The sequence below is a fragment of the Lycorma delicatula genome, chromosome 3 (genome assembly GCF_047948215.1).
Source record: "Lycorma delicatula isolate Av1 chromosome 3, ASM4794821v1, whole genome shotgun sequence".
NCBI lineage: Eukaryota > Metazoa > Arthropoda > Insecta > Hemiptera > Fulgoridae > Lycorma > Lycorma delicatula.
The window spans coordinates 215,090,517-215,117,914 of NC_134457.1; the positions used below are offsets into that span (position 1 = coordinate 215,090,517).

General features: G+C 28.3%; 1 protein-coding gene across 5 annotated transcripts in view; it reads right to left on the bottom strand.

Moving 5' to 3' along the window:
• Positions 1–27,398, bottom strand: part of Sesn (Sestrin) — an 83,487-nt gene that overhangs the window by 4,174 nt on the left and 51,915 nt on the right. For 4 of the 5 annotated variants that reach the window (XM_075361491.1, XM_075361492.1, XM_075361493.1 and 1 more), the window contains exons 2-6: positions 16,991–17,161; positions 11,576–11,758; positions 7,247–7,708; positions 5,120–5,310; positions 374–518 (exon numbers count right to left, since the gene is read on the bottom strand). In XM_075361491.1, the coding sequence (XP_075217606.1) occupies positions 374–518; positions 5,120–5,310; positions 7,247–7,708; positions 11,576–11,758; positions 16,991–17,161 (1,152 nt within the window). The remainder of the gene's footprint in view (positions 1–373; positions 519–5,119; positions 5,311–7,246; positions 7,709–11,575; positions 11,759–16,990; positions 17,162–27,398) is intronic. The other variant, XM_075361490.1, reaches the window with a different exon arrangement.

Here is a 27,398-nt window from a genome sequence, read left to right on the forward strand (position 1 = left end):
GAAAAAACTTATGTTGTGTTTTAAAGTACAACTTGGCAATTTTATTTACATACAAAGATATGATCATACTTACACAAATTTTTTATCAGTATGAAATATACAAAACCACATAGGTTGGACAAATGCAGTTAAAGCCTATGAGATAAAAAAACCATACTTGAGAAAAGTGTCTTATACATTTTATACAATAATTTTATGCTAATATGCAATGTATACTAATAATTTTTGCTAGAATTATATTCAACAACAACAGCGCTGCCAGTTGCTGATAAAAAAAAAGACTTCCATCAAGCTGAAAATGTTTTGTCAAAAATAAAAAAAAGCCTCATTAGGTTTTGTTAAGTAAAAAATTTTCAAAATATAATTCATTTACCTTTTCACTATGTTTAAATTCCCTGAGAACTCGGTCATAGTCACTCTTAGTTACTCGCTCAGGGAAGCAACAAGCTGCTTTAATAAATGCTTTAAGAGATCTTTCTAGTAATTGATTTACTTCACCATAATCATAATCATCATGCCTGAAAATAATTTATAGAAACTGTACAAATAGACAACAACTTTTTTTTTCAACATAAATAACTTAAGATACAATAAAAACTCCAGAAATAAACATCACAAAAAATGACACTCATAAAGAAATTACTCAAAAAAAGTAATTACAAAAAATTACTCATAAAGTTCATGTAGTTATGACTTACTGAATATAGTTCAAGTGAATAATTTTTATGAAAAAATAAAGCAGTTCATATTGTAATAAATTTGTAATATGACTACTCATACGTGTACCTTATATAATATCATCCATTGTTCAAATAAAATTTTAAAAACTTACACATCTAATACAAACATTAATGCGTTAAGTGTAAATTTTAAAGAGTATATTCATAATTTAATTATTAAAAAAAACAAACATTTTGTAAAAAAAATACATAAAAAAGCAAGGCATTATGGAGTTAAAATTTGTAGTGGTCAAATTCAAAGATGAAATATTTTTCATCATGAATTAAAATTTACAAAATATATATCATCTTACTTTTACCTAAGTTTTCATTTAAAATTTGCACATTGGATTACAATCCAATGAACAGGTGTTATCTGCACATTGCTTGTAATAAGCAAGTAAGAGGCTATATACCATATTAACTCTTTAATGCACAGAAGACAATAAATTGGTCAAACAATACATATATAGGACATGATGACTCAGAATATTAATTTTAAATAATCATAACAAAAGCTCATAAAATTATTTTATGAGAACACAGAAGGTATTTTTGCTGTAAAAATAAGCAACAATTCATTTTAAAAAATTCAATTCATCATAAACATTATAATTTTGTAAACATGATTAAAAATAAAATTAATAATTGTGTTTCTTTTATATCAATGATCTCATTTTGTATTAATCGTATTGAAATAGTTATGAAAATTAATCTAATATATTAACTTCTATATCAGCTATATAAAACTACAGATTATAATTTACTGAGCACATGAATATATAAAAGCACAAAATCTAAATGGATTCATCACTTCAAAAAAGTTGAATGAAAGTTCTTGAAATGTATTCATACTTAAGATTTTCTAAGTGATAAGATTTTGATCACAAAATCTTTTAACACAAATTTTTCTAAGTAGTGTCTCAATTTATATTTATATTAGCAGAACCTCCTACATTTAATAAATATAGTTCTGATTTACGTTATACTAGTGGCTCCTTGCTGCTCTGCAGCTATTACAAAGTAGTATTATATTTTCTTAAAAATCAGCTAAAAATCTAGTGGACCCATGCAGCTCCACGGCATTATTATTACAAAATAATGCTATATATTTTTAGAAAATCAGCTAATAATCTGTTCCATTTTCTTAATGTCTCACCCCAACACCCTAGTCTTTCTCTTTCCTTTTCTACAACAGGAAAAATGCACCCTCAAAACCTATTTCCAGTTCGTCCTGACATTCTACTAAATGGAAAGGGGCTTTTTCTTTATTTTAATTGGAATGGCCCACAGATATGTAATCAAGCATGAACAGACCTTAAAAGTGATTTTTCTGGGAATAATATCTCAAAAATTCCTTAATTAAGTAATAGATGAGGGTTTTTTGAGGAATCCTCAGAAAAAAATCAAGTTTGGGACCCAATGACACTTTATGTCATATTAGTGGGTTATTCCAAGCAGAATAAAAAAAAAATCAGCCAAATTCATAAAGTAGAATGCCCACACGAAATGGAAATAAGATTTTTAGACCCATTTTTTAACATATGAGTTGTATATATATTTTTTATATCAAGGAGAAATCTTGCAGCCATTCAGCATTTGGGCTGGTGTAAGGCAAGGAGATGATGGCCTATCCCCGCTTCTTTTCAATGTGGTTTTGGAAAAATTCATTAGGGAATAGAAGAAAATCTGTTAAGAAAAAAAAAATTAGAAAAGTTAGATTAGGATATGCTAAAGAAAATCTACACAGAATGTATTGTTTTTGTAAATGGCTTTGCAATCCTAACAGAAGACCTAAAAACTATAGAGGAAGTATTGAACAACTTGATGGAAATGGCTGAAAAGCAGGTCTGAGAATATCAATCGACAAAACTGAGCATATGACCCAAATTTGGCATTCACCAATTATTTAGTAACAAACCTTGTTAGAATTAAGAAGATGGGGAAATATCAAATATCTTGGTGAAGTAATGCAACCAAATTAATTAGTTAGAGAGGCAAAAAGTAACTCTAGAATAAATGAACTGCAGAAGCCTATGTCTTAACAAAAATTTTTATAATAAAAAGAGGATATAAAGGATGGGAAAGATTTGATATTACGCTACAGTGGTTAAGTCTGTAGCGCTGTATGCTACACAGTGTCTAACTCTAAACTGAGGAGAGATCGATAAATTGGAGTTTGCTGAAAGGAAAATACCAAGAAGGATACTTTGCTCACGGAAAACTGGTGAGGGTTGGAGGCTACAGAAGAACAAACAACTGTACCTCCTGCAGAGAGCCATAGATACTATTTGAAAAAGAAAATTGGCCTTTTTTACATACGCTCAGCTAGAATGAATGAGAAGAAATTGATGAAAACTATTTTCAAGAAGAGCAATACAGGAAAAACAAACTTTAAGTGGTTCACACAATTAGAAGATCTCATGATGGCAGGGATAAATTCAGCAGATATAAGAAAGAGAGAGCGAGAGAGAGAGATATTCAAGAAGAAGATCTGAGTTTTGAAAGTTTTTAGAAAGGAGCCAGAGTGTAGCAGTCACAAAACAGTCGCAAGAAAACAAAAAACAACTAATTTGATAATGAAGGTAAGTTGGGAAAAATAGGAAGTCAACCAGGAATTAACTTTTGGTTCAGATTCATAATTATTATACTAAAATTAATTTTTTTAAATTCATATTATTTCTCTGTACTGTTAAAATTATATTTAAATTCTATTAAGTTAACCTCCTAGTACAGAATTCTGTACTATGCAGTTTATTTAATAGAATTTAAACACACGCACATATATATATATATATATATATATATATATATATATATATGTATATATATATGTTTAAATAAATATATATTTTTATGAAGATACTCTCTCTAAAACTTATGTAAAAATATATATTTGTATAAAACAGTTTACTTGAGTAAAACGCAGATTACTTTGTAGCAGTGGATATCAAAAGTCTGAGTTATTATAAGCACTTCTGCAATCTTGATGCATGTATAGGGCCTCAATTTACATTAAAAAACAATTAAGAACTGGAAAGTTTTTATTTCTCATTAAGTTTATGAGTACTTCAAAGCAAAATTTCCAACAGTTTAATAAAGAAATTTTCAAAATTTACTTCAAAATTACTCTTGTATCCACTTAGTATATACGTTTTACTTCCTTGTACGAAGTAAAGGAAGTGAAGAAAATGTACTTCCTCTATGAAGTAATGGAAATAAATTTCCTATATTATTATCACGAAAAATTTCAGTTTACAGATTTCAATGGAAATATCCATTTTGATTAGTTTTGGGGTGACATCTGTTTGTATGTATCTTGCATAACACAAAAAAGGTTAGCCGCAGAATGTTGAAATTTTGAATTTAGGACTACTGTAACATCTAGTTGTGCACCCCCCTCCTTTTGATTGCAATCGACTGAGCCAAGTCTACAAAAAACCCAAAATCCAAAAAAGTAGGATTTTCTACTTTTTCTTAACTGCAGTAATAAGCCCTCATTGAAAGCGTTTCAATGATTTAAGTGGTACTTATTTTCATTGGTTCCAGAGTTACAGCCAAATAATATTTTAATTAATGAAATATTTGCATCTTAGGGGAAGGCACATCAGTTTGAATCAAGACTTCATCTCCTTTCTTTATTTTTTAATTTAAATATATTGATTTATTAATAATTAATTATTAACCTCTGATTGTAAAAAAAAGTTTTACGATGAATAATAATTAAATAACAAAAAAAATTATCAGAAGTTTTTAATGAAATAAAATTTTATGTACTTTTCAAAAAATGTGTAAATGTCAATAGGCATACAAGAAAGTCCCGTGTTGTCCAGATCAGACCTTTTTTCATCAATGCAGTAAATAAGAAAAATCCAAATCTACATTTTACACATTACTTTCCCAAAAACTTATTCATTACTCATAGGATTACAAAAAAATTGTAATATCATTAACTTGGTTAAGTTCATATCTTTTTTTAGATCAAATAAAAATAGTTAATCTTATTTCTTAATTGTTTTCTTTAATAACAATGAAAATTCTGTTGAAAGAAATAAGCATTATTTAAAAATCAGTCCTTTAGATCCCATAATCAAAAGGTTCCAGACAAGGCTGACAAGAAACATTCCTGAAAATGGCAGAGTCAAACTCATTAATAGAGTATCTCCTAACAACCTTTTGGAAAAAATTGAGTAAAATGACTTTGTGTACTGTCCTTTACTAACTAGACCAAATATACAATCGCAAATAAATATGACACGTATGTATATAAATTAAAGTGTATAAGATGTAAATGTAACATTTCTTACATGGTTTTCATTTCAAAATAGCATACAAATAACAAATCTTTTTTATGAAAAAAATATTGTTAACATTTATAACAATGAATTGGATAAAAGTACCTGATTCCAAACATGCACTGAATATAATTCCATATAGCTCTTCGAAACCGTGATGTATCAACACCCATACGTCCTCCCATGGTATAATACGTCAAATTGTATGCAGTCTTAAATTTCTCATCTAACAGATTTCCTACATCATTATACAACCTATTTACCAGCGAATAGCCATGATCATCCCATGAGTAATCCTGTAACAGAATTAGGAAATAATTGTTAAAAAATAACATAAATAATAGAATAGCTATCACTACATTCTAACCAAAGAAAATTTCACTTTCAGAAACCTTAAGTAATAATGTATAAATCAGAATGTTAATATACTATACATAAATTTCAATGCTCAATCTTGGGAGCAGTATAGAAATTATAAAAATGCAATATCATAATACATACACGATACTATAACACAAACTTGTTGAAGAATTCATGTTCTTGTTTTTTATTAAACATATTCTGAAACTTCAATTGAAGAAAAAATAAAACAGAATCACCTGTTACAGGTACCTGTAAGGCACCTGAAACCATTTGGTCTCATTATAGTCTATGAAAAGAAGATATCTAAAAATTTGTGTCTTCTAAAATTATAATACCTCAAACTGTTTTAATTTTGTAACAAGCCGATAGGAAATAAAATAAAATAATGTATACCAAATTAAAGTCAAATTTTACATTATTTTTATTAAGAATTTATTTGAAAAGAAAGAAAATTACAATTACATTTGCAGAAAATATACTACAGTTTCAATACAATTCCCTAAAATATGAACTTGATTTTACCTTCAATGATAATGATATATTAGTTTTAATATATTTAGTAAAATAATATTGATGATTTTACCTTCATCAAATTTCAGACTGTTGAAGTATTTATTTCAATGATAAGCATTTTAAAAAAATGTTCCAGCAATTGCAAAGAAATGATTTTATCATAAACATTTTGACATCAATAGTTATAATGAAATTAAAAATTGTGGTCATTTATAAAATTAGGTCAATATTTATTATATTTTAAAAAAATTTTCATTGAAATCAAACTATTACTACTATAACACTATTATTCTGTCTGGCAAAAGAATAATGACACTTGACACATACTTCTACATAAATTAATTTACCCTTCAATAACATACAACACTGGGCAATTTCTCATAAATTAAAATGCCACTATTACTTTTCTGGGTCTACTCTGTATATACTTTTCTGAAAATATCCATTCTCAATCATCATTTCATAATTAGTCGGTAGAATTTCTTTAATGACAATTAAAATAATCAGAACATCGCTGCTGGTCTTTCAAGTATACATTTATAAAAAGGTTTGGATATATTAGGAAAAATTAGTAAGTATCAGATAAGCACCTCAACCACAGTCTGAAGTTTTATACAGTTACCAGATTGGAAATAGGAGTCACAGATAAGTCTGCAAGATGAAATATCCCCACTGAACCAAACCAAGAACTACAATGGACACACGTCTACGGAGAGTTTGGCTAAAACCCATGGAAAACCTCTTGAAGTAAGGGATCTAAGATAAGAGAAAGGAATGGTCTACATCACAAAAAAAAAACTTATTCAAGGGTAAAGCTTTGCATTAAGATGAGGCCTTACCAAAAAGAGGTGAGACCTATAAAGAAGCAGGGAACAATTGGCAAAATTACCCTGTAGATTAGAATAATTTTATTCATGATCGCAGCACTACATCACCATTAATGAATTTGCCTGAACCGCAAAAATATAGCCTACAACAAAGTGCTTTTCCAAGTATGCAACAGAGCCGCTTACCTAACATAAACCAAGTAACACAGCGTAATAAAAGTAAACAAATATTCCATTCTAAGTTAGAGTCGTACAGTATACAGAAAAATTCAGTGGAAGTACACAGTAGATAGAATCTACATGTTCAGTATTTAAAATCATTAATAAATTTTTATATCACAAGTAAAATAAATTTTCAGAAATGCAGTAAAACATCAACAATTAAGAATTAAGAAAGACCTGACAGTGCAATTAATTAAGAAGACTTGAAAACTTTTTTAACAAGTGACAGAGATTTATGCATCTCCTTCCCTAATCAAGTTAAAATTAAAACATGAAACATTATACTTAAAAAATAATAAAATATTACATGTACTCTAAATGTTGGAATATCCGAGCTCTCTCCTCGCCTTGCAAAATCTTCATAAACGAAGTCTGGATCCTCAATAAAATGGCCGATACTAGGTTGAACTCTTATACTAGAACTAGTTAATAGTTCAGCGCTTTGGGATTCTACATGCTCAAATCGCTTTGCTTTTTCTTCAGCAGAAAATTCTTCTGTTCTTTCTGATAAGGATTTCATACGTTGCATAAGCGTTTCTACTCCAACGTTGCTATCACCTTCGCTCCATGCATCTTGAATTTTATCTGTGGATTTCGGTGGTGAGCCGGGTTTAGATGATAAACCAGGATCTCTTTCATTCCTTTGGTCTAACTCTTCATTAACACCACACCCAAAAACAAAACTTGATAATGAGTGAAAATGTGTTAAGAGAACTATTGCATGTACCACTTCAGCTAAGGACCAGCTATCAGCTCCTTTTGTTAATTTCTGAAACAGAGAATAAAAAAATTACTACTAAAACTCAATGTTTACAGAATATATAAAAAGATGTTTGTAAAGATCAATTAACAATGATAAAACTCTAGGATTTAAAAAGAGTATTCTAACTAAATTAATAATAATAATAGATTTTATTCAATGTATTTATTTTAATTCTGCTTTCACAATATATGTAATTTATCTTTCATTATGAAATCTAGTTGGATTAACTCTGTGATACGCTGCATATTACAAGTTGTAATACAGACACTAAAAGTAAAATCACACAAATCAGAACTGGTTGGTAGTTCTGTAAACCACAGGCAGACAAGTCATTATGTACTGAATTTATCAAAATGAATTAAAAAAGCAAAAATAAAAATAAATTACAAAACTGAATTGTTGATTTTTGAAGATTTAGCCACTTCCAGAAATAACTTTATTGTATTACCAATACAGTATACACAATTTCCAAGGACACCTCATACCATGGCTACTGGGTAGTACACCAACCAACATCTATATGTCTTTTGTGTTTCTTTTTTTAATTTTTTAAACTTAAGAATATATAATAAATATACCATAAAGTTAATATTTATAAACAAGCATGTGAAATATTAAAAGGGAGAGTTAAAAAAACAGGGCCTTGTTACATTCATTCAATATAAATGGTTGCAGATGCAGTAGATACTTGTGTACCTTTTTTAATCTTTTCATATATTTTCATCACTACATGATTTCAAACATAAATACAGTTAAATTATAGAACTGTGAGAGTATTGAAGGTGAAATTAACGATATGAAATCAAATATCCCAGATATCTTTAATAACTTTCCAATTACGTTTAATTACTATCTCTGTTACTATTACACAAATTACACTAATTTGGAAGATTGGTGTACATGGCTAACTCACAAGTTACACTAACACAGTTCTCCACCTATGACAAGTTATACTAACCAACAGAACTGAACGATCAGAAACATACAACAAACAGAGTTTTTCAAGTCAAATTATAATTATGAATTTTAATTTTTAGAAAGAATAAAACCCATAAAATATCGGTAAAGAATTTATTTTGTAAACATTATCATATCTATTAATAATGTGCAAATAGACTATTAGAAAATAAACGAGTTTAAAAAAATTAAAACTAATCCATACAAATTTTATAACAAAACAAAAAAATTATACAATTTTCAATTCTTCCTTAATTTCTATTTATAAGTCAACACAAAATATGATGTTTGCCAGTTGTTTTTATTTTGTTGTCAAATGATAAACATTAATAAAATTTACAGAACTAAAGAATTATCACTTTTTTTACATTTTTAGGATTTTTTTAAAAATCTGGCTTAATGATTTTTTTTAATTTTATTTTATTTGATTTAAGTTTTATTTTGTTTTATAAAGGAATATTGTAATTTGTATTAACTTTATACAAAGGTTTCAGTAAACACATTTGCATTAAACGGTAGTAATTTTCAACAAATTTAATACTGTAGGTTTTATAAAATATATTATATTTCAACAAACAACGAACAGGAAATACTGAAAGCTTAATTTTAAAGTTATACTTAAATCTTCAACAAAATTTATAAAGCAGAACAATGAGATCATAAACAATGGTGAGTAGCATTTGACTAAATTGTAAAATAAATATTAAACGGAGGATAAAATGTATAGCATGCCTTATGAATTCACTGGTTGCAATGCTGCCTTTTCCCAGGCCGAGATGATTTTTTTTTTAAACATCAACCAACTATTTAAACATTTCCAGACCCTAATCCAATTAATGTAAATTTGCTTCCACTGATATTAAAACAGATACATTGATTTTATGACATTATAATAGCTTGGAAACTATTGCAAAGAAATGCTTTTAAGTGTAGAACTGAATTACTTACTACGGCTGAAAGAGCACAAAATACACTACAGTCTGTGCTTAATGCAAGTCCTATGGCCTTAAAAATATTGTATTATGATTAAAATATTTGTTAATGGACTCACAACTTAATATATTAATATTTATTCTACAGTCCTAATATGTTTGGTTTTGATCTATGTAAAAATCATCTGTGTGAGCAGTTTTTTTTTAAGTATGTTTTATTCACAATTCTGCTTCAATACAGAACTACAAGCCTTTTTAGAATCAGCCTATACACATCTATAAAAAATTTTATAAAGAAGCTTTTAAAAAATACATTTAAAATGTTTATATTCAATAACAAATAAGTTAATATTCAAAAGCAAGATTGCAAAAATTTGTTTTTGTTTTTTTTAATAACAAAATAAGCATAGTAACATAAATTGATTCGAAAAATTTTATGACCTCTAAAAATGCATTTAAAATATGCAGTATCATTAAACAAAAACTGTTAGTTCAATTACATATGATCATTATATTTTGGATATTGTGAATTATTTAGCAATGAATTGAACAACTGACCCACACTAATTAATAATAAAACTTATCTATCTCATTAAAATATATTTTTGTGTGTGGGTATTTGTGAAGATTTATATATCTCAACATATGTATTTACATATACATAAATGAATTACATAATGAATTAAATAAATTCTAGAAAGAATAAACAATACAATTTTTATTCATGACAATTTTAATACAATAGCTTATTGATTTTTTAAAAAAATTATTTGTTTGTTAGTTTAGATAGGAAAGAAGTATTTAATCTTTCAGTAACCTTTATCAAAATAACGAAACATCTATTAATATGCATAATTAAGTTAATGGATTTTAAATTAAAAAAGAAAAATAAGAGTAAAGGAATCGTCCTTCAAGTAAGATTTTACTTTAAAATGTGCAACTTAACAAACAAAAATATTTTTTTTAATTTTAACAAACCCAAGTCCAAATTCAACTAAATATATTTATACATATATATATTAACATCAATATGTTTAACCTTATTTATCTACAGGAACTGTTTTAGTACATCTGGCCTCAGTTGATACAAATATTCTTACTTTACATCCTTTTTATTTTTAGAATTCTGATCGAAGATGTTTAAGGTGGGCTAAAACTATTGGTTGTAAGGAAAGCCATTTATTTGGTATGTAGGGCCCAAAATTATTTAAATATCTCAATAAAGCATACACATAATAAGACTAAATAAAAAACTGTAAATTATGTTGAGGAAAATTTTTACTTAAAATTAAATATTCAACATAATAATTTTTCAATTTGGGTAAAAAAACTAAAATTTTATCAAAAGTTTTTTTTTTTTCTATTGACTTTACGAACTACAGTAATTGCCATTCAGCAGTTGTTTTTCAATTTTCTAAAGGACCCGAAGCAGTCCTGTCAACTGATTAAAAAAAAAGAATAGACAGACAAATACATTAAAAGTAACTACTGGATCTGAACTAAATACTCAGTTTCATGTGACACCTTATCAATTTTTTATTTGGACCAGATGCATTTTGTTTACAATAAAGATGAAAACATAGGAACCTTGCAAAAAATTTAAAAAATCATAAATATTAATAACATGTTACTATTGTTTTTTATACTGTTTATTATTAACCACTAATAAACAACATGTAATAAAACTGGGCGAAGCATTTTATAAACTTTCAATTATACCTGTTTTCAAAACATAACATCAGCCATTAGCACTTAACATCACACACTTCAATTTCCATAAAGCTATTCCTGTGATGTTCTGGCTATTGTGAAACTATTATGTAACAAGAGGTATAGTTTATTATTAAACACCGCACTCTGAATTCTGTTATCAGCCTTTATTGGTTATCACTTGTAACCGAGGTTGACTTGAGTATTGTGACAAAAATAATATATGAACTTATAACGGAAATAAATGTTCAAATTATAATATATATTAACATACCTCTATATGAGATTTGTTCAATAACCAAGGACGGTGTGCCAGAATTTTATTAATTTCATAAAGATTACGTAATTTTTGTGGTATCTTAGATAGACCTTTTAACCATGTTTGGTCACCTCCATTTAAAATAAATTCTTGTTTTTGAAGTTGAATTAGATAACTACATTGGTGTCTACCAGCAGCCTATAACAAAGAGAAATAAATAAAATATAACATTAAAAGCTTTTTTATTAAATAATACAGTAAAACTAATCATCCAGATTGAAGTCATTAGGATAAAAAGAAAAGGTATTGAATAACTGAATTTTCCTTTCTTTTGAATAAATATTACAGTTTGATAGGATCTCAAAGAAATAAAAGAGAGGAAATTTATATCTTCAATACTAAGAAAACTCTTGTGATATATGCTACGATTCTAAAAGATTTTAATATAAATAAATAAAAATGCATTCACTGAAAATAAAAAATAAATTAATTTACTCTATTACATTATAAGTCTCTCTTATGCATGAACAATATTTGAGATATTGAGTCACATTAATAAGAATTACTTTCTCTGAAAGTAATGATGTACAACCAGGAACTTGTTGTATACGTGAAGGTTTTATGTCAAGGGCTGAATATCAACTGGATTTCGATGAGCTTGAATTGGAACATTATATTAGGCTCAGAAAAGAAAGAAATGGGAAACTCACTTTATTTCTTAACTTTCCTTAGTGTGCCTGGGATGAAATATTTTATATTTTTGTGACTAACTATGTCATTTTTATAATGTAATTACGTTTCATCTCATGTTACCTACAATTGTAAAAGTTAATCTAATATAGATTTAAAAAAGAAATACATTAAAAATAAATTATCAAAAAATACCAACCACATCAATGAATTCTTTATTTAGAATATATATATCTTCTTCTTAAGATTGAAAGTCTTGAATTATTTAAATGAAAAAGAAGAAAAAATAAAGGGAGGGTCAACTTGATCAACTTACGATTTGTTATATAAATCTCAGCTATTAATATTATGTGAGTAAAAACCTAACATTCAAATAAAAAAAGTCAACATACAATAAACTAGGGAAAAACAGAATAGTCCAGAAACATCAAAATAAATATTTTTATTTTAATACAAAAATTTAATTGTTTAAATTTTAATCTAATTAAAAAGAATATTTTGAAGTATACACTTTATTCTTTTATTTGTACTTTATACTTTTTATTGTTATTCGTTTAATAACAATAAATTATAGTTTGGAAAACTATTTACTAGTTACTGTCATTTATTTCTTAATAAAAAAATTCAAAGAAATAAACCTTGAACTCCTTACTATACAACATAAAATTGGTATTACTGGATATAACAGGAAGGCACATGTGAAGGAAACAGCACAGAAGAGGGGAACAGCTATTGAAAAAGAAGGAGCAGCAGCAGAAGCAATAGAGGACAGGCATCAGGCAGTCTGTTAAAACTCTTATAATGATGAAATTTTGGGTTATTGCCATTAACTTCCTCACCCGTTCTTACTATTGCTATCATCCCATACCACTACGTAACACCAACCAGGCAGCATCCACATTATCATTGTGCTCACCCACTCTACTACCAAATGATCGCTGCTAAAACTGTACCGGGCTATTATTAAAAAAAATAGCTGGTATCAGGCCAAAAAATTGTTTTCTACATCAACACATTATCTCCTTTAAGACTTCACATTAGTTTAAAACAGAAGTCTAATTATAGATATCATTTTATATATACATAATAAAATAAAAAATACTAAACAAAATTACTGCAGGATAAAAAATTCATATACAAACATTAAAAAATTAATCACAAAAATAATCAACCGATTAATATATGGTTTTACCATTAACAAAATTCCATAAAAACAATAAATTAAAACCATAATTATCAAGTAAAAGAATTACAACACAGTTTGTTAAACAAAATCTACTTGTAAGTAAACCTAAATTGTTTTGATAACATAAAACATAACTTACAGAAAATAAATGCTATATTAATTTTGTAAAACAGAAAAAAAAATATTTTTAGGAAGTAGTGTTACAGATTCAGGTTTTTCATCAGATCATGATCCAAAAAACAGTGCTTTTTTTCTAAAAGATGAATTTAAATTGTAAAAATCACAATAGGTGCATCATCATTAATGGTTTGATTCTCCAATATTAACCTTCAGCTGCCATAAAAATGGGCCTAGAAATTACATTTGGTCAAAGACTGATGGGGTATTCAAAACGGATTCTTTCCTAGCACAAATATTATCCAAGTAGTGCTTACATAGAAAAAAGCAGGAGGTACCTACTCCCAAAGTGATGATTTATGTATAAAAATAACTAAAAAAAAAAAAAAAACATCCACAATAACTAATAAAAGTTAAAGCAATTATAACAAATATTACCATATTACCACCTTTAGATTATAACAGATAGCTAATTCCTGAGATATCCATTGTGTACGCACTCATTCATTCATAGTATTCTGCTTAGGGCAGGTCCTGTTGCAGCTGCTGTTCTCCATCTTGTTCTATCCTTTACTAACCTCTGTTTTCGCATATTTCCCCTTTTCCATAATCCCATCCATCATTTGAAATCTCTTCCTTCCTATTCCTTTCCTTACATTTACCAAGCCTCTTATTACATCCACTAACAAACATCTTCTCATACAATGTCCTAGCCAGTTTCTTTTCCTATATTAATCACATTTAGCATTTTCCTGTTCTCTCCGATTCTCCTTAATACTACGCATTTGTTACATGTTATTGTCATCTGACATTATCATTCTGCACCACAACCACATCTCAAAAGGCTCAATTCATTTTCGGTCTGCCTTTCTCATAAAGTTTACTCAGTGGCCCAGAAAAAAAAAAAAATTAATAAAAGGGCCAATTCCCTAGGCTTTACGGACGATTTAGCCCTACTATCTCAAAATATAGAAGAGGCCAGATACCATCTGTCAACACTGGAAGAGATTGCAGGAAAAATTGGTCTAAAAATTTCATACGAAAAAACCAAAATTATGGCGAGACCCACTATGCATAAGCACAGTAAAAATAAACGAAAATGACATAGAACTAGTAGAAAACTTTAAATATTTGGGGGAAAACATTCACACACAATCTCCAAGAAAATCCAAACTGGAATGAAAGAATAAATAAACTCATCAAAGCCACAATAAAAACACAAAACATCTATAACAAAAAATGCATGTCCATAAAGACAAAAATAAGACATTATAACTCAGTTATCTAGAAATACTTTACGGATGCGAAACAATATTTGGACCGTACCAGACAAGGTTTTTACCGACAAACTGGAAAAGATTGAAAGACAGATTCTACGACGATGCATCGGGAAAAACATTAAAAAAGACAGGATTTGGAGAATTATTCCAAACGAAGAGATTTACAAAACGATCATTCCGATAACTAATAAATTTAGAAAGAAGAGAATTTTCTTTCTAGGACATATTTTCAGAATGGAAGAGACCGGACTTATCAGACGTATAATCAAACTTTTCTGGAACCAGAAAAGCAGACCGAACTGGTTATACAAAGTACAGAAAGACGTGGAGGAATTAGACATAACCCGTGAAAACCTACAAACGAAAACCGGAAACTATGAGAAATTAAAAAATAAAGAAACAAGATTCCTATCAAAACCCAAGAAAACGATAAGCCGTGTGTACTCTGAACAAGAAAGAGCAAGAAGATCTGAAATCCTTAGAAATTACTGGAAAAAAAGAAAAGCTGAAAAACAACAAATCAGCAAAGAAAAGAAAGAATTGCCAAAAAAAAAAAAAATGAACTAAAGTGATCCATTATGGTCTTAAAAGTAAAAAATAAAGGGCCAATTCAAAATTGACTTTTGGCTGGCTGGTAAAAACAAAGCAAATTGGGCAAGAACTTTTTATTGTATTCTAAATACTACAACACCCACACTACTTCATACAATAGTCACCACTCTCATCTGGCACAATTGTACTGCAGAACCCTTGTCAAAGAAAACTTCCATGTTATACACCCAGACTTTTATATATATTCATTTGGTACTAAGACAAACCAGCATAGGTAATAATGGAGAACTTTCCCATTTAAAATATTCAAATAAAAACTTTGTATGATCTATGAAGAAGACTATGCATTGTCATGCAAAGCAACAGCCTTTATGAGAATCCTGCACTGTTTATTTCGGCGTTTAACAATAAACTATAAAATTTATCAAGATCCAATATTTCTTTGCAGTTCCGTTAAGTCAGTAACTGTTACTTAATATTTAAACTGTTTATATGGAATTTTTAACAGCCGATTGTGAATTAAATCAAATAACCCAGCGACTTACATCTTATTACAGTATGGAGATTGTCCTAAATATCAAGACCACTTATTGTCAACAACATTAAAAATACTTGACAGATTTGCATTACATAATCCATAATAAACTAAAATTAAAAATAGCACAAAACTTAATAATTGATATAATTGTCAAATAATCAACTCTTCAGTTAACTAATATTTATTTATTACGTAAAACACGCTACATTTCACAAGACAATGGTGAAATCAATTCTCACAAGTGCGCAAATATATTGAGCAAACTGGGTTATTACACCTCTTTTCAATTTAACTACAATAAGAACGGTTTAATTTATGATTTCTTACCATTTTATAGAAAAGTGAAACCCAATATCTCTGTGCGATACTCATAACGCGAAATGGTTAAATCAATTTTAATAAAATTAGAAGATAGCTTAGCTTAACTGTAACCGAATTATTAAATTAAAAATATTTACACCATTTTTCTTTAATGAAATTTTTTATAGGCTCATGCAGGAAACATTTAACACCACTCCCTAGAAAAAGTAAACAAATTTAATAAAAATCAATAAGAAAAGGGATATTTACTATACATTTTGAAAAGAAAAATGTAATTCTCTTACATGGAATAAATTTTTTAGATTTACTTGCCGAGAATACATTTTAGAAAAATTTTGGAAAGAGATGGAAGTTAAACAGAATAAAATTTAAAATAATTTTCCTCCAAAGGTGGTTGAAATATCTCAAATTGGAGGTTATGATAACGTCTGATACTTGGTAGAAGCTATTAAAATGCAATGAAATAATGTTAAATATTGTTATTATAACGCTTTTAAACTCTCAACATCTTTCCTGGAAACTGAAATAATTCAGGTGGGAATTAGAATACATCTCTAGAAGGGTCTAAGAATAGAATTCACACATTAAGCAAACTGTCTTAAGCCAATATTTAAATGAAAATACTCTTTACTCATAAATAAAAATAATATTAACTTGTTCATCTTCTCAATCATAAACAGACTTACTCTATTACATAGATTATTACTATAGAAATAAATTTTTTTTAATATAATTCATTAGCTTACCATTATAGCGATAAAATGTCTATAATCGTAAGGGAGCGGTCCATCCCCACGAAGAATGAAATTTTGCGTTCGCAAAAATATGTCAAGATACATCGGATGATATCCCATTACCTGAGTAACATGATCTAACCTACTGTTCTGAAGGAAAGCATCAATGTACAGCATGTGCGACTGAAAAATAAAACAAATAAAAAATTAATTATCAGAAAAAAAAAATAAATAAATTTTATTGAAAAGTAAATATATGTCATATTAATGAGAAAATATTTTGTTTTTCAATTTAAATGAGTAATTATAATTTTCTAATAAATTAAGTATATTTAAATAGTACTCATAAATCTACCTTTATAGTGTCAATTAATAATTCACTTGTCAATAAAACCAGTTGCTTCAATCAAAATAAAAATAAAAATGTGAATGATAATCAGTCAAATTCCTAACCAAACAAAACAATTTCAAAAGAGATAAAAACAAATAAATAATATATATTTTTTAATTTCATAGAGCTGAACATATTCTAATTAAAAGCACAATTAAAAATTAACTACCTTAATAATTTAAAATGAAAACAACTTAGAAGAATCAATTTTCTTTTACTTCACAAAATAATAAGTTACTTCCTTTCAAACAAGAATAAATAGTTTATTTTTAACAATGATCTATTAATAAACAACTAACAATTATATTTTTGTTTTTAAGTCGGTTTGTTTGTTAGGACAAAAAACATCAGCTGTTTAATAGAAAAATTCTTAAGCCAGCTCTGGTAATCATAGGCCAATTGATGTACTGCCAAAATTCCCATCTGTTGCTGAATTTTTATCTTTTTTTAGGTACAACAAAAATTTCTTTTAATATCTGCCAAAATTTTTACTTTTTTCTAACTATTTAAATTTTTAAACATTTTTTATTTTTCTCATTTATTTTATTTTAAAACCGCTATCCTAACTTCCTGAAATTATAATTAAAGTTTTATTTGAGACCATTTTTTTCTTTTTGAATAATAAAATTGTCGTTAAAGTTTGAAATTATTATTATTTAACTACTGAATCAGATTTATTGTAAATAAACATTAAAAATCAATAATTCTTTTTAGATAATTATGTAAACAACAATCAATCTCTTTGTAAAATATAATGATTTAGAAAATATAATTTTTGTAATTTATAGTATTTCTTATGACAGGACAATATAAATTTTAATAACGTTCAACTGATTCCTGAAGATAATTGGATGAATTGTGACGTAAATAATTCACTGTCATAGTATAAATATATATATATATATATATATATATATATATATATATATGTCTGTCTATCTTTCCTTTCTTTTTCCTGTTTAGCCTTCGGTAATTACCGTTCAGGTATTACATCAGAGTATGATACATATGAGTGTAAGTGAAATGTTGTAGTCTTGTACAGTCTCGGTTCGACCATTCCTGATATGTGTGGTTAATTGAAACCCAACCACCAAGGTATACCAGTATCCACGATCTAGTATTCAAATCCGTGTAAAAGTAACTGCCTTTACTAGGACTTGAACGCTGGAACTCTCAACTTCCAAATCAGCTGATTTGGGAAGACCACTAAACCAACCCGGTGGGTTTGTCTGTTTATCTATCTACCATTAAAGTAACATTACAAAGTAATGCTTTGCGTAAAAATAAAACTAAGTTAAACTTGTAATTTTTACTTACAATTTTAATGATTTGTAATCTAACAACAAAAAAAAAGAATGTATATAGAAATATTCATCAGAAGAAAAAACTAACTTTGGTCAAGAAAAATAAATAAATATTTTATTTAGGTCTGAACAACTTTCAATGCATTTTCAATACAGACCACACCATGAACACGGTAGGTTTATTATCCCATGGATAACAAAAAAACAAAATTCCTAGCAGCATTTGTCTAGAAAGATCAACAAAGAACAGGATAAAACAATTTTGAAAGTAAAACTGATAAAACAAATTTGATTCGATAATTCAGTTAGTACATGTTCACTGAAGTACGCAAAAATTCAATTAATTTAATATTATTTAAAAACTTATCAACAGATAATAATGAAAAATAATTAAAATTCATTGATGGATTAATCATCCATTAATTAATATATTAATTTGCTATTTGTTAAGTAATTTATTAAAAATAATAACATCTTTTCTTGCAGGCTGATAATTTACGCTTTGCGACTATAAAGAATATTTAAGTGGTTTCAATTTGAAACAAGTGATATTTGATGATGGGTGGTGAATTTTCTCAACATTTAATTGATAAAATACAACAATAAAAATATCAAAATTTTGTAATACATAAGATTAATGATTATCATTTAATACCATTAAATAGTTGTTTTATGATTGTTACAGTAGTTTTTTTTTTAGTAACTAATCCAGAAATTATTTTAAATAAGATCTTTTTTGTTATAATTTTTAATAAAACAAACTTTTTTTGGGGCTTTCACATGTGCGAAATAATATGTATATATATACATTAGTAAAATATATATATATATATATATATACATAAAAAGTTACCAGAAAGTGATTAGGGAATAAAATACGACCATCGTCGAATTTTTATCTTATATTATGAAGCAAGTTATTAAACTTTCACTCATTAGCAAAGATACAGCAAAAGCCAGATATATTAATTACATTAAATAATTCATTTTTTTTTTAACAATGCATGTTGATCTATGTAGACAAAAAAATGACTATACAAAATTACAATTACAAAGATAAATTTCGTTATACAAAAGCCCAGTAGCCTTCACTGTACATACCGCTTATAAAACATATTATAAGAAATAATTCATAATAAAATTAATAACTTAAAATAAAAAAAAAGAAAGAGAAAAGAGTATATAACCTTCAAATATTTTAAACTAATTTTAAATAACTATAAAACAGGCTGAAGCGCAGACGTTTATAATACTCGTACTTCAACTGCAATGTTGACGATCAACAAAACAACATAGACTTCCGTTCTATTTTCCGTTTACAACCAGCCTTAACACTTCAACAAAGAAATCGGATCTTAAATCTAGTCAAGTGTTATGTTATTTTGACACTGACACACTTAAAAGTAATTGATAATCGAACAAATTGATACTAACGTATAAACAGTATACGCAACAAGCTCAAATGCAAAAAGAAAGAAAAAAAGACCCTGATAATTTTATTACATCGGCGTATTGCAGTAAATAACAGTAATTAAAATAGTTACAGTACTACGGTAATTTCTAGTCGTATAACCCGACGGTTGTTAAGTTAACATTATCATCGATCGGTCCTTGTATAACAGATGTTCTGTGACTTTGCAGGTCTCCTGTTCAAAACAAATTCAAGGTTTTAATTTGACACCTTCCCGCGTTTTAATTCCAAGTGATACTTAAATTTCATACTTTAAACCGATAACCGATCCCGACGATGAAATAGATGTAATTTGACGGTCGAACCCGTTCGATACAATAACATCGATAAATCATTTTATAAAAAAAAAATGTAAAATTCAGTTTTTATATTACACGAAAATTATAGCGATAAATTCTCATTACACATTTTATCGTAACAGTTTCGGGGAAAATTGTTTTATACTGCGGTAGCGTCAGAAGTAGGCAAGATAAACAGAACCTGATAACGTATGTACTGGTGTAAGAATAATTGGTTACAAATCTGCCTAAAACCATAATCTGAAAACTTTGAGCCGTATCGGCGTGTCTACTAAAGAAACAGTTGCCGTAAATCAACATGTTTAAAAATATCGGGACCGCAAACTTCTATTCTTGTTTTTTCGTGATATTAAAAAAATGGATATATTCGATGTTCTACATATTTCAGAATTTTTTTTTCTTACTGCTATATTCAGAAAAAAGTGAAAATCATAAAAAAAATCTATTTTCTACAATAATAACTATAATGGGAAAAAACTTAATCCAGAAATTTGAAACTGAATCCCTGCACTAATATAACCGCATCTAGGATACACCGTCTTTCCATTCATCCATTAAAATTTTCTGGATTAAAATTAAATAATAATTTAAGTATCGTTAACCTTTATTCACAATCAAATTCACATAGAGTACGATGATTATTTTATTTAGGAAATTTCTGAAATGATACCGTAAAAGTTGTTTCCAAGTAACAAAGCAGAATTTTTTTTTAATCTGTTTGTAATCATCATTGCTAAATATATGATTGTTAGAGAGTACCAAAGTCATTTTTATATTCACGCGAGAGTTAACAAAAAATTAGTTAAAAAACACGAGGTTAAAAAAAAAAGAAATAAAACGGAGGACATATTCCGCCCGCTTTCTAGACAGCCTTACTTTACGTTCGGCATTGATTTTTTTTAAGCGTTAATCTCTATATTCCTATTCTTATTTTTTATTAAGACGACGATTTCCATTTCCGTTTTTTCATTCGAGCGTTGGAAATTTTTTTACACTTCCTACATTTTAAATACAAGAACCACTACTATTCAAAATTCAACCCCTCTTTCGATTTTTAAAAATCGAAACCAAATTATTAAATGATTATTAGGTTTTTTGATTCGTTTTTTATGTTAAGAACATAGTAAATTAAATAACCTTTTTTACTTTCTAGTGAATTTTTAAAAGTTGAATGATTTTTTCAAGACATTTTTATAAATAAAACAAACAGAAGGTCGATTAATAATCAAAATGAAAGCAATACGCATTAAAACAATTAGAATAATTTTTACGTTAAATATTATAATATATTCTTAAATTATGTTAAAAATTGTAAACAACAGAAAAATCAACACAAACAAATGTAAAAAAGACCATTACATAATGATGTAATAGTTTTGAATATTACTAAATAACAAGTTATTTAGTAATAGTACATATTTAAATAGTTTTAAATATTAAAAAAACAACCGATTCGATCGATATTTTAAACGCAATGTTTTAATTAATGAGTATATTAATCGTCATTTCAAGTTTGTTATCAGTATAACGCATAAAATCTATACAGGCTATCTTACAACGCAATGAAATAACTTTTATAACTAGAATGTGTCGGTATACTACATACACGGTCAAACTCAAGGTACGAATGCGATCCGAAAATATTTCCTGTTTTTAAAACTTCCTACATTAACTTATAAACTTTGCTATTTTAAAAGAAAAATATAACTGAACAGTAATTATATTCTCCACTCTTTTCAATTTCCTTCCCCCACTATTTCGATCTTAGTATAAGCCTACGTGAGTGAAAATACGTATTCACATCGTTATTATTTACATATCTTTATTTTTAAGGCACTAAAAATACATAAATATTGATCGCATAAAGATTTACAACGTGTAAATTAACAAATTACATAAAAAGAAAGAGCTATGATGCAATAAGAATATTAAAATAAATTAAAATTAATAAAAAAATATCTGATTTGGACACCACATGACTTCCTTGATGCCTATTGTTTTATTGTTTATTAATAATTATTAATAAATCAATATATTTAAATTTAAAAAAAGGAACAGGAAGTCGGATTCGAACCGATCTGCCTTCCCCCTCGTACGATCCAAATATTTCATTAATTAAAATTTTATTTGACTACAACTCTAGAATTAATGAAAATAAGAACCACTTACGATATATCGTTGAAAAGCTCTCAATGAGGACTTATTACTGCAGTGAGGAAAAAGTCCAAAATCCATTTTTTTAATTTTTATTTTGGACTTTTTTGGATACTTTTGGTCTAGTCAATTGCAATCAAAAGGGGAGGTGCACAACTAGATGTTACAACAGTCCTAAATCCAAAATTTCAATATTCTACGGCTAAACGTTTTTGAGTTATGCGAGATAGAGACGTCATGCCGAAACTAGTCAAAATGGATTCACGGGTGTCAATATGCATATTTCCGTTGAAATCTGAAAACCGATATTTTCGCGATCACAATACTTTCTTTACTTCGTACAAGGAAGTAAAATTACAAAATTCTTACGAAACATTACGAAAAAGGAATTCTAAGTGAATTTATTAAATCAGAAGAAAAAACTCACAAAAATAATTTTTTAGTTAAAAATTACTGTTTTTACACGTACATAAACATAAAGAGTTAGTTTTTCTTGTAGTAGTCTCTATATATTAACCCACCGGGTTGGTCTAGTGATGAACGCGTCTTCCCAAATCAGCTGATTTGGAAGTCGAGAGTTCCAGCGTTCAAGTTCTAGTAAAGGCAGTTACTTTTATACGGATTTGAATACTAGATCGTGGATACCGGTGTTTTTTGGTGGTTGGGTTCCAATTAAACACATATCTCAGGAATGGTCGAACTGAGACTTACAAGACTACAATTCACTTATACTCATACATATCATCCTCATCCATCCTCTGAAGTAATACCTGAACGGTAATTCCCGGAAGCTAAACAGGAAAAAGAAAGAAAGTCTGTATATATTGCTTACTTATACTTTAGTCGAGCTTTCTTTTATTTTAACCTAACGTTTTTATCAATATTAACTACTTATGCATATACTGTCGATAAATGCTTAACAATCGAAATGCGCACTTAATTTTGGATTCTGATTTTTATTTATAACCAATATTTTTTTTTTTTTAAAGAGTTTTGAAAGTTTCTATTTACAATTTTGAAGAAAATTATTACGATAAACACTTTTACTTGTGAACAGCCTATTGTAGAATCTGCCGGCATCATTTATGAAATATACAGTTTAATACTTAAACCACGTTAAATATTTTTTTATTATCAAAAAAAAATTATTTAATGCAACCTAGTTATTGTATTAAATGATATAATACAACATTTAGTCCTATCAGTATATTTTAAAACCATTTAAAACTGATAATTAATAAAGAATATCATCTCTCGATACGATAAAGCTTAAGATTACGTACAAAAACAAAGAAAACAAAATATGTATTTATTTATTGAATGTTCTAGTAATAACAGGGCACATTAAATTACAATCACTTCTTTACACACATATATATATATATATATATATATATATATATATATATACACAATGATGATGATAAAATTAATTTTTTCGCGAGAAGATCCTAAGCTTTTCCGGGATTTGAATATGGAACCTTCCAGATGAGAGATCACGTGTCTGTGCAAGACACTTTTCTTGGCAAAGTAGTAAATATATATAAAAATGATGGTAATATATAGGTAAAATAATAATACTGACCGATCCTGTTCAGTTTGAGCCTATACTTAAAAATAAAAATATACATATACCTAATTTAGATCTTTTATACTTGAAATGGATATACACGTACACTGAAAATTACAAAAGCAACTGAACAGTAACGTGGTAAAATAATAAAACGTAATTTTTAGAAAACTTCATGTAAATTTATAAATACTCAAGAGGGTTTTGAATATTTTGATACAGTAATAAAATAAAAAGAACGTTCCGTATTTAGACACGTAGAAAAAGTATGTTGCCTGTATGTATTCTGGGGATATTTAAAATTGAAATTTAACTACGAATTAATATAATTAAGAATAAAAAAACTAATTTGTAATAATACCAATCTGCAAAGTAAGTAGCATACATTTACGTACCGTACATATATATATATATATCGAACGAGTTCAGCCCAATAATGCAGAGACACGTCGCATCGGTATGTCTTTGGATAAAAGCCAGGACAAAACGCATCGGACATTTGCAATTTTTAGTGCCTACTTCACTACTGCAATAGTAGTACACGATACGATAATATCGAGTTAATAATTACACAGATTACGCCACGTAGTATTTAGTAGGACTATAATGATAATTAACTGCAGGTACAAATATAATAGTAAACTTGTGATAATTTTTCATTACCGCTGTTTGATATATTATACTACAACGTAATTAAAGGTATTTCGTCTATTATTACACGTAAACAAAACGCTACTTCATTACAAACACTGGTGTGTCGTTACAAACAATTTGTATTTAACCGACATAAAAATCGATCACTGCATATAACATACAAAAATATAAACAGTTCCTCTCTTTTCCTGTTTAGCCTCCGGAAATACCGTAAGATATTAGTTCAGAGAATGATATGTATGAGTGTAGTCTTGTACAACCTTAGTTCAATCATTTCTAAGATGTGTCGTTAATTGAAACCCAACCACTAAAGAACAACTGTAATCACGATCTAGTATTCAAATCCGCATAAAAGTAACTAACTGCCTTTACTAGGTTTTAAACGCTGGGACTCTCGACTTCCAAATCAGCTGATTTGGGAAGACGCGTTCATCACTACACCAACCCGGTGGGTGTGCCGTACATCCTTTTTTCTTTTCTTTTTCCTGTCTAGCCTCCGGTAACTACCGTTTAGATAATTCTTTAGAGGATGAATGAGGATGATATGTATGAGTATAAATGAAGTGTAGTCTTGTACATTCTCAGTTCGACCATTACTGAGATATGTGGTTAATTGAAACCCAAACACCAAAGAACACCGGTATCCGTGATCTAGTATTCAACTCCGTATAAAAGTAACTGCCTTTACTAGGACTTGAACGCTAAAACTATCGACTTGCAAATCAGCTGATTTGGGAAGACGCGTTCACCACTAGACCAACCCGGTGGGTTGTGCCATACATCCTTTTCTTTCTTTTTCCTGTTTAGCCTCCGGTAATTACCGTTTAGATAATTCTTCATAGGATGAAAGAGGATGATATGTATGGGTGTAAATGAAGTGTAGTCTTGTACATTCTCAGTTCGACCATTCCTGAGATGTGTGGTTAATTGAAACCCAACCACCAAAGAACACCGGTATCCACGATCTAGTATTCAAATCCGTGTAAAAATAACTGGCTTTACTAGGACTTGAACGCTGGAACTCTCGACTTCCAAATCAGTTGATTTGGGAAGACGCGTTCACCACTAGACCAACCCGGTGGGTTGTGTGCCATACATCCTGATTATACAAAACCCAAAACCCAACTCCCAATACCTGCCTTTCGGTGGGCTTGTCGTATTGATATGTAGCCGTACATTTGGTTAAATGTACGGCTAAAAGAAGGCAACGGTAAACAACTTCATTCGTTACAATCTTTAATAAATCTCACATCCTGGCATTTGATAAAATTGCCGTTTTCGAAAATTACTTAAAAATAACTATTGCACGGTTATAACACCAAGCGCACAGTTATATACATAAATCGCACAGTAAATTTAAAATTATGTAATTAAAAAGTTTTTAAAATATTTTTAAAAAATACATCCTAAAAAGAAACAGTTGTTATGAAACAATCCCGGGGTTTAGAGAAGTGGGGTTATTAAACTCGCTCATCTAAACGTTTTTAAACTTTTTATAATGGTTTGAACAGTGTTGATGATCATTTGATAAAAGAAATAGAATAAAACATGTTCTGTCTCTTCATAAAAACTCATAAACACTGATTGATCATCGTGGAAAAAAATATAAAAATTTAAAAAATGATTCCCTTATAAAGACGTATCGGAGGAGTATTTATGTCTCCTACACCTTCTTTACATAATTTCTATAAATAATGTCAACAAATTTTAAACTCGAACATTTAGACTGCTTAGTTTAACTGAAAGAGCAGAGAGTACGGGATGTTTGTTAAAACATTATTTTTTCTACTTGTAATAATCTTTTAAACAAAAACTATGTGAATTTTCCAGCAAAGTCCATTCGAGTCAAGATAATATCCATAGTTCCCAATCTGCTCTTACGTCCAATTTAAAAAAAAAACCAAACACCAACCACTGCAATAATCTTTTATTTAATTACTCCCTCCTTCCTGTGGAAAGGAGGGTATATTATACCCTTCAGTTTTCTATAATAGTCTTCACATTACTTTTAATTTAAAATGTTAAATTTAAATTCCATATGTAAATAAATTTGGAATTTAGATAAAACTAAATTTTTCTGGATATTTCCTTCTTTACGTATTTGTGGTATGAAATGTGTGCGTGTAGTGGTCTGGTATGGATGATGTTTGCTTGTGGAGACCGAATGTGTGTGTGGTCGCTTACCCCCCTTATGAATTAATGCTTTATTAGTGGTTTCCTAGGAGGTGGGGTCACCAGGGGTAGAGGTTTAGTCGGTAGTGCGCAGGAATACATACGCATTTTGTGTAACAAGCTTGCGGAACCTGTTAGGGAGTCCGACACTACTTCGGCGCCCGTAAATGGGGTTCCTCAAACTCAAAAAAAAATAAAAAAATTATTGGAGGAGGGACGGTCATTTTTTTAAATTTATAATACTATTACTACTATTTTGTCCGAGTAAAATTTTCAACAATTGCACTTTCTTACCTACAGATACAAATATACAAGTATATTTAATGTTATTCCTGTGAAATTTTCACAAATCCTCCATCTCTAGAAAATACTTAAGTGTAAGAAAGGGGGAAAATTAGCTCACCT